This window comes from Crocuta crocuta, unplaced genomic scaffold (genome assembly GCF_008692635.1).
Source record: "Crocuta crocuta isolate KB4526 unplaced genomic scaffold, BGI_CrCroc_1.0 scaffold645, whole genome shotgun sequence".
NCBI classification, from domain to species: domain Eukaryota; kingdom Metazoa; phylum Chordata; class Mammalia; order Carnivora; family Hyaenidae; genus Crocuta; species Crocuta crocuta.
In genome coordinates, this window is record NW_027530190.1 from 1,253,151 (window position 1) to 1,272,218 (window position 19,068).

The following is a 19,068-nucleotide window of genomic DNA, read 5'->3' on the forward strand; positions in this document are numbered from 1 at the left end:
CCCAAAAGAGTTACTGGAGAGAGGCAGGGGGAAGAATGGCTTCTGCCACAGTGAAATTTAACTAGCTGGGCAGCTTAAAGAATATTCTGCTAACTCTTAAAATATATTCACTACCAAACACTATCCTTCAGTAGTAAAAAAAAAAAAAAGTTAGTGGTATGTACAAATGTTATTTATTGCTATCTATACTAGGTTGAATAGTGTCCCCACCCCACTTCTAACTAAAATTCAGGTCTGCCTAGAATCTTTGAATGTAAACTTATTTGGGAATAGGTTTTTGCAGATGTAATTGATTTAAGATAAGGTCATACTGAATTATAGTGGGCTCAAATCTAATGACTGGTGCCCTTATAAGGACAGGAAAATTTAGACCCAGAAACAAAGGGAGAATATCATGTAAAGACAGAGGTGGAAATTACAGTGATGCATCTATAAGCTAAGGAGTGCCAAGGGCTGCTGGCAACCACCTAAAGCTAGGAGAGGGGCATGGAAGAGATTCTCCCTCAGAAGGAACCAATCTGCTCTCCCAACACCTCAATTTTGGTCTTTTAGCTTCCAGAACTATGAGAGAATATATTTCTATTGTTTTAAGACAACAGATTTCTACTAATTTATTATGGCAGCCCTAGGCAACTAAATAACTACCCCAAATGGTGTTGATTTGATATGGCACTAATAACCTCCAAAGTAGTTATAAAAACTCAATAATAGAAAAATCTCTGTACACATTGAAGTACACTGGTGCTGGACCAACTTAGCCATATCAAAACCATGAATCTTTGTGTCTCACTCACAGCATACACAAAAAATCAATTCCAGATGGATCAGAGACTAAATTTGTAAGGTAAAATAATAAAGTCTCCAGAAGAGAACAATGGAGAATATCTTTGGGTTGGCAGATTTCATACACTAAAATTAAGAATTTACGCTAATCAAAAAGCATAATTAAGAGATTGAAAAAGCAAGCCAGAGGGGGAGAAGATACTTGTAAATGTACAAGAGCAACAAAGGACTCATTTCTTGAAAATATAAAGAGCTCTACAAACGAATCAGAAAAAGACAGAAAATCCAACGGAAAAAACATTAGAGACTTGGGCATTTAACAAAAGTGCACCTCCAATGGTCATTAAACAAATCAAAAGGTATTCCATCTTCACTAGTCATCAGGGAAATACAAACTAAAGCCAAAAGTGTAATACCACTATACTCCCATCCAAATGGCTAAAGGGAATAAGAGTTACTATTACTACAAAGTGTTGGCAAGTATATAGAGCCAGAACTTAGCTCAAATTCTCCTGTGTTGCTGATGGAGCACAGCGCTCTAACATTGAACAATGATTTGATAGTATAGTATTAACTACAAATATGTTATGACTCAGCAATTCCACTTCCAGACACATCCCCATAGAAATGCATACAGATATTCACAAGAGATATGTATAAGAATATTCACAGTATTGTGATTCATAATAGCTCCAAACTGCAAACAACTCAGATGTCCAGCTATGGTTGCTGAAGTGGCTAACAAATGGCCAATTTCTTTCATATACTAACAGTAAAAAGTCAGTGTTGGATTCTAAGTTTGCCTTAAAGAGAGAGCAATATGTTATTTGCATACTTCTTGAAAATTCATACAAACACTGTAAAAAAAGTCATTAACATTTTGGATATAAAAAAATTTCAAACAGTAGGTTGACAACTTTATTTTCAAGGAACTAGGTGTAGGTCTGTCATTTTAAACACACGTGGTCTACACGTTTTCAAACTGTTTTAATTTAAAATCTCAGCTAAAAAAATGATAGCAGGAAAGAAACAGCCTTGATTTTTCAAACAAAAAGGTATCTTTGAAAGATGACATTGCTAGAATACAAATTAATTTAAAATACAGCAATATAATACAAATGATGGGCTTCAGAGAGGAACTAATCTAGCTTTGAAGCTCAGCTTTAAAATTTACTTGGTAAGTAACTTTGGAAAAGTTAGGTAGTCTCCTCGTCTATACAATGAGGGTAGAAATATCTATCTGGCAAGGTGCTTGGGTGGTTCAGTCAGTTAAGCGTCCAACTTGGCTCAGGTCATGATCTCGTGGCTCATGACTTTGAGCCCAGGGTCGGGCTCTGTGCTGACAGAAGCCTGGAGTCTGCTTGGGATTTTGTGTCTCCCTCTCTCCCTCTCTCACTCACACTTTGTCTCTGTCTCTCTCTCTGTCTCTCTCAAAAATAAATAAACATTAAAAAATGAAAGCATTGTGTAAGGATTACACAAGGTTAATTACATTAAGCACTAAGCATGGTGTGTAGACTATACCAAGCACTGAAATGTATCTGTTTCTGGTTTATTTCACTCATTTGTTTGCTCAATATTTATTGAGTAACACTATGAGCTGAGTTACATTCTAAAGACCCTGTTTTTTATTAAGGATGGTAATAGACAGCCCTATGATATACAAGAATGATAAAAATCCTAACAATTAGAAAAGACCTTAGAAATTATCTAACTTACATATCACAGTTATGCATAGGGATAGGGGTGGCTCTTTTGGGGTCAGCTCAGAGATTTGGGAGGAAGGGCACTTTTCAAGCTCCATATGGAGCCATGCACTGCCTCCCTTCACTGTGATGAGAGAACACCTCATAGGAGATGTGCAGGACAGTAAGAGGCAGAAAGGAGGTTGTTTCTTAAAAAAAGAGAGAGAGAGAGAGAGAGATGTAATCTAACCTCTTCCTCTGACCAGTAAGAACATCAAAACCCTAAAAGAAATTCTCATTTCTGGTCCAATACTTTTTTCCTTTATCTTCTTCTTTCTTTTCTTTTTTTTTTTTTTTTAAAGGAAATGTGTTTTCATTGCATCTCCTTTTACTTTTTAAAAAATGTTTTATTTATTTTTGAGAGAGAGAGAGAGACATCGTGAGCAGGGGAGGGTCACGGAGAGAGGGAGACACAGAATCCAAAGACAGGCTCCAGGCTTTGAGCTGTTAGCACAGAGCCCGACTCAAGGCTCGAACCCACGAACTGTGAGATCATGACCTGAGCTGAAGCCGGATGCTCAACCGACTGAGCCACCCAGGTGCCCCACTTTATTCCTTTTTCTGAGAGATTCCTTTTGTCTGGTCCTTGGCAAAACTGACTGATTCATAAAGCAAACCCTACTGTCAGATGCTGATTCAGAGAGTAAGATGAAACAAAGAATTCATCTCAACTTCCCAAGCTTTTAAAGACTCTGTCAACAGTTTAATACTGAAAGTGCCTAACTAACAACTGTTAAGATCAGGAAACAGGTTTTTAAAAAAATAAAGCAGTCACCACTACTAAGATTTTATTTTANCCTCCCTCCCTCTCCCCCGTTTCCCCCTTCTTCGTCCCCAAAGTCCTCCGTTAAGCTTTTAGTGCTTTGCAGATAAATCTGTCCATGAGCACCATCATCCATTAACACAGTAAGGACTCCTAAAGCAGAATGTTCTTCAATACAAACACAACTGTCATTTCATAATAACTAATAGGAAGTCAATGGGGAGCACCACCTTACAAAAGGGCCCATTTCAAGCATTTATTATATAGAAATAAACTGGGATTTGAATAGAGAAGTTTCCTTTTCATGTGATCTCATTTTGGCAGAAGTGTCAGAAATCTGTATTTGGATATTCAAACAATACCATATCATGCTAACCCTTTATCAACTCTCCTGGTAAGCAATGACATTTTGATTCAAAGTAAAGATTTTACAACTAGTAGAGTAAAGAAAAGGAAATGTGACTGGCTGCTTTTGCAACCTAATACTGCTGAACAGAACTGTGAATGACAACATTAAAGGCAAGCAACAAAGACAGGCTGGCAATAAGGTAGACTCACCACTACTCTTGAGGCAAGATCCATGTATCCCAGCTTTTCAAGGAGGTTATAGATGAGGCCTGTCTGGAACAGGGCTTCAGTGATGGGGGCGGTATAGGTCTCATTTCTGAGGTAATCAATCAAATCAAAGGCCCTTTGAAGAGACACCTTGCCTAGACTAAAGGGTAAAAGAACAGAAAAGTCAATATGCTGAGAGAAGCAGATGAAATCTATGCACATGCTGAGAAACATTAGGAATAGATGGTGAGTCTTGAAGAACTAAAATGTAAGCTTAAATGGCATTCTGTAAAGTTAGACTAAATATTATTATCTTTGATTAAGTTCATGCATGGGACTCAAGGTTAAAGATACATTTCATGAAAAAGATAAACAATAGCTCAGGTTTTATTCCCTAAGTCACCTGTATATTGCTACTGAATCATGAAAAGTATTACAATGTCTTAGATGAGAAAAGATGAAGAGTACTAATTTTACTTATTTATTACATATATTTACCAGGTGAGAGCAAGTGGCATAAAGAGGATTTGAATCAAAAAGAAAATATTTTGTTATTTGTATGGGAATTTGTCACACTTGTTAAGTCAAGGTCCACTGTGAAATTATGGTGAGTGCATTTGAAAAATTAACCATGTAAGAGAAGTCATAACAATGATGGCTGAGATGATATATAGTCACTTCATAAAACATGAACCAACATAAGGTCAAGAACAGTCCAGAAGAATACTTCTGAATATTCCATGTGTCTCTAGACCCATTAACAACCTAAGCTGGTACTCTTACTGTTCAGAGGATAGCTACCCACAAGGTCACTGCCATACTTGGTTTTGGGATTCTGTAATGCACAGAGTGGTTGGGAGGCGAGTTGTAACCAAATTAAGAAGGCCCCAAGTCTCAGAGACATCACTCAAACCACTGGGTAAAAACTACTCAAGCTGCTTGAAAAGAATTTTCTCATGAAATAAAGCAAAGCCTGAACTCCTATATCAATATATTCAGCAAACCTGTGTCCTGCTTGTTAATATTGTAATCTTAACTGTTACTGAGCGGTTCAGTATGTTTGTAGCTGATGTTCCTATATAGATTATAACACCAGTGAAGGCAAGGATTATATCTTATACCTTCCCAATCATCCAAAATGAATTATACCTAACAGGTAATACATGCCAGTTCTTTTGAACTGTTTTTCTAAAGTTTTATTTTCCACAATAACACTTTTTTAAAAATAAACAAACCCAAACCAAGCACACTCTACCCTGCAAGTTCAAAGATGTTGTTGATGAGGCTGGCTCGGTCTTTGTCACTCAGGACATAAGGATTTGTTTTCAGCTGTTTGATTAGTGCTTCCCAGTCATCTTCTGCATAGTGTACAATATAATAGCCATTCATGTTTGTATTGACTTTGATCCACTGCACTTCTTCTGTAAGATTGATGACACCTAATATAGACCAAGGAATGAGAGTGAGAGAGAGAGAGGGAGGGAGGGAGGAGATAACAGGGGAAGAAAAACTATTAAACGATGTTTAGTTTGTTTCAAAGTTAATAGAGGATATTTTTACATTTAATTATTCTATTAAGAAACTAAATGTCTGCCTCCCAGTGCAGTTAATATTGGCAAAGATCACCATTCATTCATTTAACAATTATTTATTTAATGGTGAACAGGATAGATAGGTTCCTTCCCTCAAAAATCTTATAATCTAAGATAGTCAGGCAGGTAGACTATCATATAGATGTTACTGAATAAAGAAAATAGGGTGATATTCACTTTTGGGGCCCCTATCATTACATATATAAATGTTGAGAGAACTGATAGAAATTTATATAGAATGATTTCAATTAATAAGGAGCTATAAAATATAGGACTACAAAAATATATTACTATAAAACCCGACTACAAAATCAATGTAAGAATTTTAAAAATCCTTTAAATTACTGATCAAGAAATGTCATTTAAAGTTGGCAACAAAGACTTCTAAGCATCTTAAGATTTACTATTTATTAGAATATAAATCCATGAGCTTACCATTTTGTTTAATCCTAATCCCTTAGTGCCCAGAACACTGTTCTTAGCAGGTACTCAAGCAATACTTGGTGAATTACTAAATAAGTGAACAAGATAACTATGTCACGGCAAATGTTTTCAAAACAAATCTAAATAGTGTTTGAAAGATGTTGATAAGCTTTCCTCCCAATTTTATTTTATTTTTAAAATTTTGTTAGAAACCAAGTTGTTAACATATAGGCTAATAATGGTTTCAGGAGCAGTCCTCCCAATTTTTTTTTTTNCGACTAAGCCACCCAGGCGCCCCAGCAGGCCTCCCAATTTTAAAGGAAGGAGTACGAGGGGCACCTGGGTGGCTCAGCTGGTGAAGCATCCAACTCTTGATTTCAGTGATTCCAGGGTCATGGGATTGAGCCTCATGTCAGACTGTGCTGAGCTTAGAGCCTGCTTAAGATTCTCTCTCTGTCCCTATGCCCCTCCTCCCCCTGTAAGCATGGCCTCTCTTAAATAATTAAACAAACAAATAAATAAATAAAGGAGCACTAACTTTAAAAATTATATAAGAGGAGTAGAGATAAGGAAAATAATCTACAGTCAGCCAGTCTGCCAGCAATGGCACTGTGGGGTATATTTATTTCCTGCCAAGACCATTCTTATACACATTTTAATCCATGTAATATTTCATACAGTGGATACATGTGCATTTATTCTTATACTACTTTTTACCTACCAGATTTCAACCCCAGCCATTTTTCCATTGTCTTCATAGGCAATATTCAAATATCTTCATAAAATTCCTTTTAAAAACCTACCACACTTTAACCAATCTCGTATTTGGAAATATTTAAGCTGTCTTAAAAAATTGACTGTCAAAATAACTGTATGATGGATTTTGCACATAAATTGCTTTAGAAACACATTTAAACCCTTTGGTACCTGAAGTCTCAGGTCTATCAACTTCAAAAGCATGAATTATTAAAATGTGTCAAATTCTCTTAATATCTTAGTTACTCCAATTCTACTGAAACTACAAAGGATGTTAAGATGGAAAAGACTTGTACTCTGATCATGTCTTAACGTGACATATCAGATAATCAGTCGTGTTCACTAAAAATGCCATACTAATTTCTGTTTCATTGCTGATATAGCAGCAGATGGGAAAGATTGATTACATTAATAGGATTTATTTCCTTTTGTAGAGCAGAATGCAGTTCTAAGGAATAATTGTGATGGCAAAGTAGATGCTCCAAGTTGGAGGCATTTTAACAAAATGATGACTAATGAAATTAACTTTATCATTAACTATGGCAAAAATACCGGCATTCTCCAGGTTCCCAAACACAATTTCCTGTAGAGCATTTATCAAGAAAGGGCCTTGGGAAGAAGGGCTATAGGGCTCCAAATCTCCCTTTCCCCAAAAAAGGAGGCAAGAAATGATAAGTATGGCAATTCTTCCACTGGAAGGATGTAGGACAATACTGAAATACAGTGTATTTTGGCTGATAAGCAATTTGCCATGTTATAAACTTAGCCAATTCCAGACGGTAGAGGGGAGGAAGGCAGCTGGGAGTGTACTTAAAATTGTTACTGTCATCTCGATGACAGAATATAAAGCAGTGCAGCCAACAGTATGGAGAGGGGAGTTATCATTTAAAGAATCAACATATTAGTCTCTTTCAGGTCTTCTGAATGATCCAGAATGAAGGACCTTAAAACCACAGGTATCAAAAAATAATAGCTTTGCACACAAGGGAGGTAACTACATCCTGCAGCTCAAAAGTGGATGAGGCTACTCTCATATGTTTTTAATTTATTATAATCATTAACAGATTAAGAGTTCCATTTTCACAGTCCACTGAGTATTAAAAAAGAGTAACTCCAATCTTATATGGCAGAAGCAGATGAAGTAATTTAGTAGTGATTTTAAAAGCCATTTGTCAATGAGTTTTGAAAATCAACTACCGTTTTAAACAGAAACATTAAAGCACAGAAACAAAATACTAGTTTTTACAACAAAGTTGAAAATTTTCCTGTGTAGCTTGCTCCAGAGAATCAGCATGATATGTGCATTCGAACTACATCTCCTCTTGTTCAAAAGCATTCCTTTCTCTAATACCTCTCTATTATCCTTTATTTTATTAGGAAGAAAAAGGCAAGCTCAAAGGATGGCACATGATAAATATCTTAATTATATGCTTTTCCTTATTCTTTTTTTCCAAATGCCTTTCATTCAAAGACAATGACATGTCTCTTCATTTCAGATAAATATTTTTGGCACAGTGATATCATGAATGTTTCAAGTTAGATTTAGTATAAAGATTTCCTATAGTTAAAGAGTTTAGGTCTGAATAAGAGTGGATGAGGGAGGGGTATAGGGAGGGAAAAAAGGAGAGTAAAAAAGGGAATGGAGAGGAAGACACTATTTTAGTGTAATTTCCTCAATATGTGGCTTGAAAAAATAGCCCCTTTCAGACTTTCTCACGCACAACAGGTGCCCAAGCTCACCCCTAGCAAGTGGACAGTGGAGCATATAACTCAAGAGACTGCTCTACGCACTACTTTTTCTTTGCAACAACAGATACTTATCTAGGATATAAAAACACGGTGTAACCTTTTATACTTTATTTCACATGAATAAGAATGACTAATTTTATGTGAGAGACATGGAATCAGTGTCACTTTACTCATATCTTGTATAGATGACTCATAAAACCAGCTCAAAGAGTATGCACTTTGGAAAGTAAAATCTCCTTCTGCGGTTTGGTCAGATTTTTTAAAAATATATTGTTTTAAATTTCTTCTTAGAAAAAGAGTTAATTATAGTCAAACCTGATTTCTTGTCCAATAAAAATACCAATGGATATTTTGAGTAATTTCTTCCCCCAGTGACATAGGATAGTGGAATATGCCAGAGATAGCTGTAAAAAGAAAATATTGGAAGATTATTACTCTGTCCAGTATTTCAGTCAGTTCTCAGTCAGTTACACATAATTTTTTGGGGTCATTTTATGTTTTTTCCTTTTGGCAGGAAGGAGAAATTTTTAAGCTATTTCCAGAAAAAGATAATCTTGTTAGGTTTCTTACGAGATTGTGACTACAAAATACTTTAACCTATGGGTGCAAAAGAGATAGAAAACAGGAAGAGAAAGCAGGAATGCACCTTCCATCTGAAGGCTGAATTTCAGGCTTCGTATTTAAAAAGTATCTTTCTTGTTGTACATGAAGTTCTTTTCCTTTTCTTTGAACAGTCACTAAAGGAAATCCTTTTTGCAGGGTCCAGGTTTTCATCATTTTCTTTACATCTAGTGTTTTGTTTGTGACCTATATAAAAAAATTATTTTTGCTTAAAAACAAAAGTTTTCTCTCTTTGCATACCACATTATATGAAGACTACGTGTAACGTCAACATAAAAACAGAAGTATGAATATGGAGTTAAAATTTTTGTAAATGTTGACATTCACCTTTGGAAGAACTAATTCTGTGCAAGTGCCAGAAAGCAGCAGCAGAGTAAGATATAAACAGGTCGGCTGCCTCGACTTTAAGTTTCTCCAGAGAACAGTGGTGAGCTGTTTTGATAGTCACAGACCCTCTCTCCCAGAAATTGCATCAACTTATCTGCCAAAATCTAGAATCCAGTGTCAGAGGTTCACAGACCCTCTAAAGCCCACCATCCCCTAAAGACATTTTGGAACAACTATCTCTTTAAAGCAGGTGAGGTAACCTTATGATTCAAGTCATTCTTCTAGATTACATGTGGATTTGGATTGCAAGCAACTAAAATCACTAAGTACTTTGTTTAGTAACAGTACCACTGCACTATGGAAGGCCTTACCTCAGTCTTCATACACCCATTTGTTTACAGCAAAAAAGGATGGATCAAATCTATCCAAACTCACTGCAGTATTAATATTACTTTTCTCATGGCTCTGATCTATTAATTCCAGATAAGAGACTGAGAAGAAAAAACGCTTTCCCAAAAGCAAGGCACCTTTGAGTCTTCGAAACAGAATGTATTGAAGAAGCCAGAGCATAATTTGATGTAGAGGCTGACAAACCTGAGGATAGTGTTAGGAAAGAGGTTGGGACAGGAAAACACTATGGATGCTGAAGCTGAAATCAGTCAGAAAGTAAGAAATATACTCTAAATGTCAGGAGATAATATGGGTATAAAGCAAATAATGTGGCTTTTAGCTGAAATGTTAGCATATGAGAAGAAAACCCCACAGTAATTTGGAAGCAACTCTTAAGTATTAAGGACTAATCCATCTTCTCAAAAAGAGAAAGGAAGGTGTATCTTCTGAGCACCAGGGTTAGCAGCTAGAAAACACAAGGTTTGAGATAAGACAAGGAAGGAGAAAGAGTATATGGAAAAGACTTAGAGTTGGAGTTCTTAATTTCAGGGCTCCTAAAACTTTGAAACTTTGTATGATACTGCGAATATATGTGGTTTTTCTGGGGAATATGTCCAGAATTTTTATCATGGTTTTGAATATGTCTGTTATCTTCCAAAGCATTAAGAACCATTGATCTGTATCAGGGAAACAACAAACTAAAATGCTTGTAAGGACTATGCCATTGGCATACATGCACAATGTAGGATGGGTTCATGCACTGCTCTGAAGCCTTACTCATACCTAATTACACTGCTTGTTAGAACATTTGCAGTCACAACAAAATCCAAACAAGATAACGATCCAAGGGCAATATTCAGCCCATGGCAGCCAGCTTGTGATAGATTCTCTACAAATATAGCCTTGTAGGAAGGAATATGGCCACAAATGATAGGAGGATTTATAGGGCAGAGTGTAGGGAAAAAATTATGAATGGGAGGTAAAGATGCAAAAGCATAAGGAAAGGAAAAAAGATTTTTGGAAAAAATAAAATAATGAATATAATAATATATATTAATTCAGAAAGGACAACTTTCCTACTAAATAGGAAAGAAGTCTAAGGTATAGAAAAAAAATGGTTCTACAAGGCTACACACAATAATTTCAAGACCAGTAATTCCATTTTTTGAACTTTAATTCTGTGTTTTATCCACCTCTTTCTTAAATATCTTTGGTACCATAGCTTATTTATATACTTGATAAAAATATAAATAGAAGAACTCTTTTCTTTCTTAAGAACTAAATAAAATATCCAGGTCACATACCTCATTAAAACTATCCCACAGATCATCACTTTTAATGGATCCATAGCTATGATTATGCAGGTAAAAGAAAACAGCATGTTGAAATACATCCTCACTAAGATAAGTTTTCAGCATCAACAAGAGAGAAGCTCCCTGTTAAAAAAAAAAAAAAGTGAGAAGGGGGTGGAAAATAATGGACTACAATAGGTTTATAGAATTGACAATCCAAATTTCAAAATACAATCATACTAAGTATATACTTGCACTATAGAATCTAGTTATAATACACTGTTCTTTAATGTCATGTAATCAGATATGAACTTTGTTCAAATTGTCTTAAAAATTATTTTAAGGGATTTGACAAAAGAATAATGGAGCAGATTCCTATGTGCACTAATTCTATGAGCCATTTTATGTGGTCTATCAGTTACTGTTTCAGTGTTATGTTAAAAAGTTAAGTGTTTGTGAATATATCTTTAATAGAAAAACATGCCAAATTTTCTGTGGAATCCCCATCCCTATCCCCAGTGCTTAAAGTGCCAGCTGAATTCATTGGGGCGCCTGGGNCTCTCCTAGAAATAAATAAAACATTAAAAAAAAAAAAGTGCCATCTGAATTCATGAATTCACTGCCAGAGACAATAAACAAGCAGAACTCTCAAAAGCCTCTCTGCTTGGGAGTGCATCAATTTCCAATTTTAGTATATCATGTTGCTAAAATAACCAAGATCTCTCTTCTTCCTGTAGAGTTACTTCAAATATGTTTGGAACTAATGAATGCATAGGGGAGTAAGCATACACTAGTAATTTAGAATCCAGCATACAAGTATTAAGGTCACACTATATGGTCATTGAAGCACATGCTATCATTTCCAAAAACACCTGCGTGAAGCCATTCCTGATTTAAGACAGAAATGTTTCTCCATCTTCAAGAGCAATTTGTATCACTTCATGCATCTGCTACAGATTCTTGTTCCCAACAGATCCCTTTCGCCCCTGCCTGACCAACTTTCCCTCTCTACTATTATATTCCCATTAACAAAATTATACAACATTCCTCCTTTACAAAGGGGGGATAAAGATGTCCTCCCTTTCTTTAACCCCGTGTCTCTTCCAGTTATCACCCTATTTCTTATTTCCCCCTTTGTAGTAAACTCCTTAAAGAGCTGTCTGTATTTGCCATCTCTGTTTGCTCTCTTACCATTTTCTCTAAAGCGATCTTTCAACCATCATTCTGCTAGAAGTGGTTTTATCAAGGTCTCTGGTGAACTTCATGCTATCTGGAAACCAACATCAATTCCCAGGCTCATCTTAAGCTGCTAGTGGAATCTGATATGACTGATCACCCACTCCTCCTTGAACGTCTTTCTGCACTTAGCTTTGGGACACAAGTCTTCATTGTCCCCTATTCACTGGCCATCGCTCTCAGTCTCTCCCTGGATCCTCATCTTCTCATCTTGCACAGAACCTCATTTGGGTGGCCTCTGGCATTTACTTTTCAGACTTTTTTTTTTCCCCCTTCTTTCTAAGTTTACTTCCTAGTTGATATCTAACAGACAACCTACATCAGAATTAGGCTTGGAGATTAAAAAACCCAAATACAATCTATCTGTCAACACATTTCCCTAGTAACACTTACTTGTTCTTGTACACAATATTGGTAAAATATCCAGTGTCCTATTTTTCTCTGTTATGTGGGATATTTGCCAGATCCCCAATCCTGAAATAAGTAGTTACCACATTGACAGGGGTTAGGTATGCTGTGGAGGCCACATGATAAGACACTGACTTCGGGGTTTAGGGGATAGGGGTCAGAGGATGTCAGAGCTCTGTAAAGGCCACCATCCCCTAAAGACATCTGGTATCAATGACTAAGAAGACATTCTGGAACAACTATCTCTTCGTAGCAGTAGCTCTAACCGGAATATATTTAAGGTAGCTAATTAAACTCCTGATTTATTTGTTAACAACAGTACAAGTTTCCATGTCAGTCAAGCGTGAACCTGAAAAACATGGCTCCTTCATTCTTTACCTCCCTTATCCTATCACTAAATCCTTCAGGAACTTCCCTCCCTCCAAAGTTTTTTTACACTCATCATTTTTCTTCCACTTTCACTACCACTCCTAATTCCATCTTTTTACCACATCACACTTGGACTTTAGCAGTAATTTCCTGACTTTAGGTCTCTTTCCACTTAAATCTGTAAGCTGGAACAAATTAGTTTTCATAAACAGTAACTTTAATCAAGTTAATTCCTCTGTTTGAAAAATCTTCTAAAGCTTCCCAGTGCTTAACGAAAAATGTCCAGATTCCTGATGGCATTCAGAAACTTCTACAACTGCCTCAGCCTACCTTTCTCATCTTTCCCCTACTCCACTTATGGCTTCCAACACAATCAAGCATTTATTCCCTCAACAAAAATTTCTTGCCCTTAGTATTCTTGTTTCTTTGTAGACCTTATTGTCCCATTCCTGCCATACTCAACACTTCCCATTCCTCTTTATCCATATTCTTTTTATTATTTAATTCCCTTCAATTTCCATTTTCCTCCAAAAAAGTTCTCTTTATAAACCTAAGTAAAAAAGTCTGTACCATTCATTCTGGACATATCATCCTTAGTGCTTCGCAAGTACCCACCACCTAAACGTTGAGTTTCTTGAAGATATGAGCTGAATCTCATGTGTTTTGTGTGTTTTCTCTGTCCAGTGGAGAAATTAATTAATTAATCAATTTGGCAGTCAGAGTAAGGAGGCAAATAAGCCCTAACATTCACACCTCCCACCACAACTGTGAGTGGCACTGTTTTGTTCTCTGACCTGTGGTGATCAGGTTTCCAGCTTTCTGTTTTTGCTTCACCCCCAAACCTGGAGTCTGTGTTTCTGATCCTACAATCTAGTTTTCAATTCTTAAAATCTCTTTTTGTTTTTTATTTTTGGCAACTGTGACTTTGAACATCCCTCAATCCTCACTAACACAGCCAAAGGCTTGCTTAGAACCTTCCCTGGACATATTCTATCTGTAGATTCAGGGAATGAAGCAACTTTGTTCTATTATCTGATTAACTACCCAGAATGCCAGTCAGAAGAACTTAAATCAGAGAAAGAAAGACCCAGAAAAAGTTAAAACCAAGATTTAAATAAAAGCAAACATCATGCAGTTTAAAAGTATACCTGAAAGTAATCTTAAAATAATCTTTAAAATATCTAATTTTAATCCTTAAAATAATCTAAATCACAAAGCTTGCTGATGAAACCCACTCCAGGTACTTGGTGTGTAGAGCAGTACCTTAAAATAGGAAAGAGAATCAAACATTTCTTCGATCTGTTCTGAAGACTGAACAGATGATGATGATATTGGATGAGATGAATTCAAGGAATCCTTCTTCATGGTTTTAAATCGCGCATCTAAGAAATCTTCATACTAGCAAAAACATCAAACGTATTATGAAATCATGAACAGTATCAAAGACAAAGGCAAATATAGTAATTATTTGTATGAATTAGACTAATTACTATTTAAGGTCATTATAAAAAAATACCCATCTTCACTAAACTTCAGAAAATAAGCTTTTGGAAATATAAGAATAGAGACCTTCATTCATATTCCTTGCATTTCAAAATAAAATGATAACCTCCTGGCCATGTGAAAAACATTAATTTCCCAAACCACAGCATAAGGATAAATTAAGAATCTATTACTGAAGCAACCAAATGTGCCAAATCCAGATATTCAACATAAATATTCTAAGATGGTTAGTGTGTACTTTTAAAGTAACATTTAAAATTAAACAGCAAAAATAAAAATTGGTCCTTAATCTGATTTCTCATATGTGGTACAAGTTTCTATTAAGACAATATACATTTCCCTTCACTGAGGTTCATTTGAAATAAAATATAACACTTAAATAGAATTCTTTGCTAGTTCAGCAGATGAGCTTCCCCAGAATATATATTAGGAGGTTTTAAACATTCTGGGCACCACCAAGTGGTGAAACTGTAGATCTCATTGCTTAATTAAGAAACATACATGGATTTAGAATACTAGTATTCTATATACTAATATTTAGTATTCTAGCTAAAAATGAGCTCCTTTTACATACCTGAAGTTTCCGAATAGGACTTAGACAAAAATTTCAAATTGAAAGCTCTTAAGGGTATCCCTGTTTTGAAGCAGTCTTGGATCATATATCCAGGAAGTTTAACAGAAAGTCACAGAATTTTAGGGTTGAATGGGATCTTTATACTTTGCCACCTATTGCTTGAATTATTTGGCAATACCTGTCATACCATGGCCATTCTCCAGGAAGTCTAGTAACACAGTAACATTATTATGCTCTCTGTGACAGAATGATGTCCCAAGTCTTTGACAAGGGCACAAATATGGCTGGTACCTTAACACAGCAAATTATTTGTCTGTATCAACCTATGTTATCACTGTTACAACAATGATCACAGTGAAAACAGAGAGATAGTATTGCTACAAAAGGTCTTATTTTTTCTCTCTGTTAATACAAAGGACAAAAAGTTTTGTTTAGCTAAAAAGGTTTTTCAACTTCATCTAAATTCCTTCAAGGAGAAGAGCCACATCTATTGGAAATAAAATATAGCAAAGTGACTTAAAATGTTCATCTTAACAAGGTGTGAAATAATTACACATAATTTTGGCTTTCAATGAAATATGTCAATAAGTAAAAGCTTAATTTTCACTGTCAAAACTCAAGAGGTTTAAGCTATCAGTAACAAGCGTCAATTTTATTGTATCTTTCTAGAAACATTTTCCATACTCCAAATGCCTACAAAATATGTGGCAAATACAATTTATAGCACATCTAACAAACAGTATACTTACACTAGAGAGCTCTTTGAATATTTTTTCCAAAGAGAAATACTCCATGAAAGTAGCAAATCCTTCATTTAGCCACAGATCATTCCACCACTCCATTGTTACGAGATTACCGAACCACTGCAGGGAAAACAAAACAAAACAAAACGCCCTACTAACCAACACAATATTTATACTGTCAAGAATTTTCTAATAATTGAATTGTCAGCTTAATTCCCTTTAGCCAGAATACAATTGCTTAAAAATAGTTAATTAGTGAAAACAAACTATATTCAAATTGAAGACTTTCAAAAATTTGCATAAATTTATGCTAAAATGAAAATTAAACTTTTAACATTTTACCTTGTTGAATGGGAAAACAAGCAGAATACACAATTACGTATTTATCAAATTAACACACACCCGTTCACTAAGTAAACAAAAAGTTTTTAGCCACTTCATTAAAAGTGGTATTTCCTAGATAATGACATTCTTCTACCTACTAGCATCAAATTAGTAAGATTATTTCTATTCTATCTTCAGCCATCCATGACAACTAAAAAATAAATTTCTGTTTTTTATTTTTCCTACACGGTTTTCCTACATGGAGGTTTTCCTACATGGAGCCTATATATGCTTCTCCTTATTACCCAAGTTGAGAACAGTATTTACATGATTCAAAACAGAATTCAAACAACATTCTTTAAGAAAGTTGGCATGCCTATAAATAAATGAAATCAGAAATATCTTTAAATGTCTTCATCTGTGATATAATAATAATAAGGAAAACAATGATAAGGAGACACTCCAAAAAAAAAAAAAAATGTATCTCAAACATCCCTGTAATGGAAGTGGTAGGTTACAGGGTATGCAATTTAGTGTAATACGGGGCTCGTCTCAGATCGGCAGCAAAATAATAAGGTTACTGGGTTATTGAAACAAAACATTTTTGAGCATTACAATAACAAGTTTTTTAAAGATATTATTTTAAAGCTTACTTCTGAGGAATATGATTTATAAGTCTTAAAGTAACTGAGAAGTGGTTATGCAGAGGCCCCAGAAATAACAGACCTAGAGAAGAGTCCCTAAAGGACAACTTGTCTACATGCCTAAAACTGTAATTGTCAGTAAGTATGTGCTTCATATGCAAGCCCATTATGAAGTCTTCACAAGGGCTCTAGAATCACACCCATATAGGTGTTTGCGACAGGGAGCAAATTGACCAGAGCATGTGCACACCCTCCCTCCATCACGGCACCCCCAAACTACACCCAACACTGCTAAGCACCTCATCAAGGGACAAAAGAAAGAAGAAGTGTAGAGAAAGAAAGGGTGGGGGCGGATTCATGTACCCATATAATTTTCTTTTTTTTTCTTCTTGTCATACAAAGAGTACCCTTCCTCTCCCAAATTAACAAAGAACGCACTTTGAGCAAGAGAAGAAAATATAAATCCAGTCCTGACAACTACAGTCCAAGAGTTGTCAGAAGAGAATGCAATTTAGGGGAAGGGTTTCTCCACCACAAAGTTATACCGAGGGGCTAGCATCTGTCAGAGGGGAAACAGCTGTGTATTACTGGCGGTAAAAAAGGAGAGACATCTTGAGGAGACAGTGGCTCTTCAAGGGCCAGTTCTGTCAATTATTAGCTGTATGACTTTGGGTCTCAATTTCCACATCTGTAAAATGGGATTATCACTTACCTCAGAGCAGTTACAAAAAGTAAATGAGATAATGGATGTGAAAATGCTTTATAAACTGTAAAACCCTATACAACTATTAGATAGCAATTTCTTTATGTATGTATGTACCTATGTTTTTAAGTAATCTCTACACCCCATGTGGGGCTTGAACTCATGACCCTGAGATCAAGAGTTGCATACTCCTATAACTGAGCCAGCCGGGCACCCCTAGATAGCATTTTCATTTGATGATCAAGTTTGTGTTAAAAAAAAAAAAAAAAGCACCATTTTATTATGAAAGTACAAAATACTACAATAAAAAGCTGAATTTCTCATTAGCTTTTTCTAATTTCTTATTCTAAAATTCTTATTTACCTTATTTTCTTATTCTAAAATTCTACAATATAAAATATAAGTATTAAATATAGTAGCCATGGCTATTATTACCTGATGGGATAGCTCATGAGCAATGATTTTAGTTACCAGCTTTCTATCCGCCACTGAAGAAGTATTATTGTCATACAGAAGTGTCTCTTCCCGGAAGGTGAGCAAACCCCAGTTTTCCATTGCTCCTGCTTCAAAGTCAGGAATAGCCACCAAATCTGAGCATGTGAAGAAAGAAGTGATCAAATTTCACTCATCTAAGGCACTCCCTAAATAAAAATTTTTTACCAACTGGTTTATCACAGTGAATCAAAAGGCAGGGAGTTCATTTTATACTCTTGGCAAATTGAACCTTACTCTAGTCTTCTATGTTCCCCACCTATCAGTCAGTTGAGAAAGACCCGACCAATCCCTGTGGAGTCACCGTTGCTCTGTCCCTTCACAAAGGAAGTGATACCTAATTATTTCACAATGAATCAACCTCCTAGAGCAAGGAAGACAAAGTACAGGCCCAAGGTTCTTCTATCTAGGACCACCTTGTGCCTTCCTGAGCTCCTATTACTCAGTTTTTTTTTCTGTGAAACAAAACTTGTTAGGAAGTTAGAATTAGTATAACTCCAGACAAAGCCCTAAGCAAATTCCCACTTACACAGAACCTGAATAAGCCCTTGTAACAGCTCCATAAACTTCTGAATGGTTTAAGCTCCACATTTAGCCTTTAAGGAATGTAAATAATCTTAACAAATATAAACATTTTTTTAAAGCTTTAGGTGTTCATTACTTTTCTTTTTAAAATAATTTTGGCAAAAGTTCTTTCTATAAAACATTTGCGAAATGAATCTAGGTTATAAAGGTAATGAAAACCAGAGGCACTGTTTGATTCTTACCCAATTTCTTAAGTGGGTATTGAATTTCAAAGTAGTTTTGATAGAATTCAAGAAGCTTCACAGTTGTTTCCAAGGCATGGTGAACCTGACCAATCTTTTCTGGTACAGCATATATAGAAACCTGAAAGAAAACATACATTGACTGATATATAGATATATATATATAAATCTATAGCTATATATATCTATAGATATATATACACACATATATATAGATCTATAAATATATATATACACACGTATATATATATCTATAGATATATATAGATATATATATCTATATATATACACATACACACACACACACAC

The 19,068-nt window shown here is 35.5% G+C and overlaps 1 protein-coding gene across 2 annotated transcripts in view; it reads right to left on the minus strand.

Annotated features, from left to right (window-relative positions):
• LNPEP (leucyl and cystinyl aminopeptidase) overlaps positions 1–19,068 on the minus strand; it is a 55,751-nt gene that overhangs the window by 17,867 nt on the left and 18,816 nt on the right. For both annotated transcript variants that reach the window (XR_013335377.1, XM_077765211.1), the window contains exons 4-12: positions 18,760–18,880; positions 17,936–18,090; positions 15,836–15,949; positions 14,273–14,407; positions 11,009–11,140; positions 9,013–9,173; positions 8,682–8,770; positions 5,102–5,285; positions 3,850–4,006 (exon numbers count right to left, since the gene is read on the minus strand). Coding sequence is in view for 1 of the 2 variants with exons in the window: in XM_077765211.1 (XP_077621337.1) it covers positions 3,850–4,006; positions 5,102–5,285; positions 8,682–8,770; positions 9,013–9,173; positions 11,009–11,140; positions 14,273–14,407; positions 15,836–15,949; positions 17,936–18,090; positions 18,760–18,880 (1,248 nt within the window). In the remaining variant the exon portion in view is untranslated. The remainder of the gene's footprint in view (positions 1–3,849; positions 4,007–5,101; positions 5,286–8,681; positions 8,771–9,012; positions 9,174–11,008; positions 11,141–14,272; positions 14,408–15,835; positions 15,950–17,935; positions 18,091–18,759; positions 18,881–19,068) is intronic.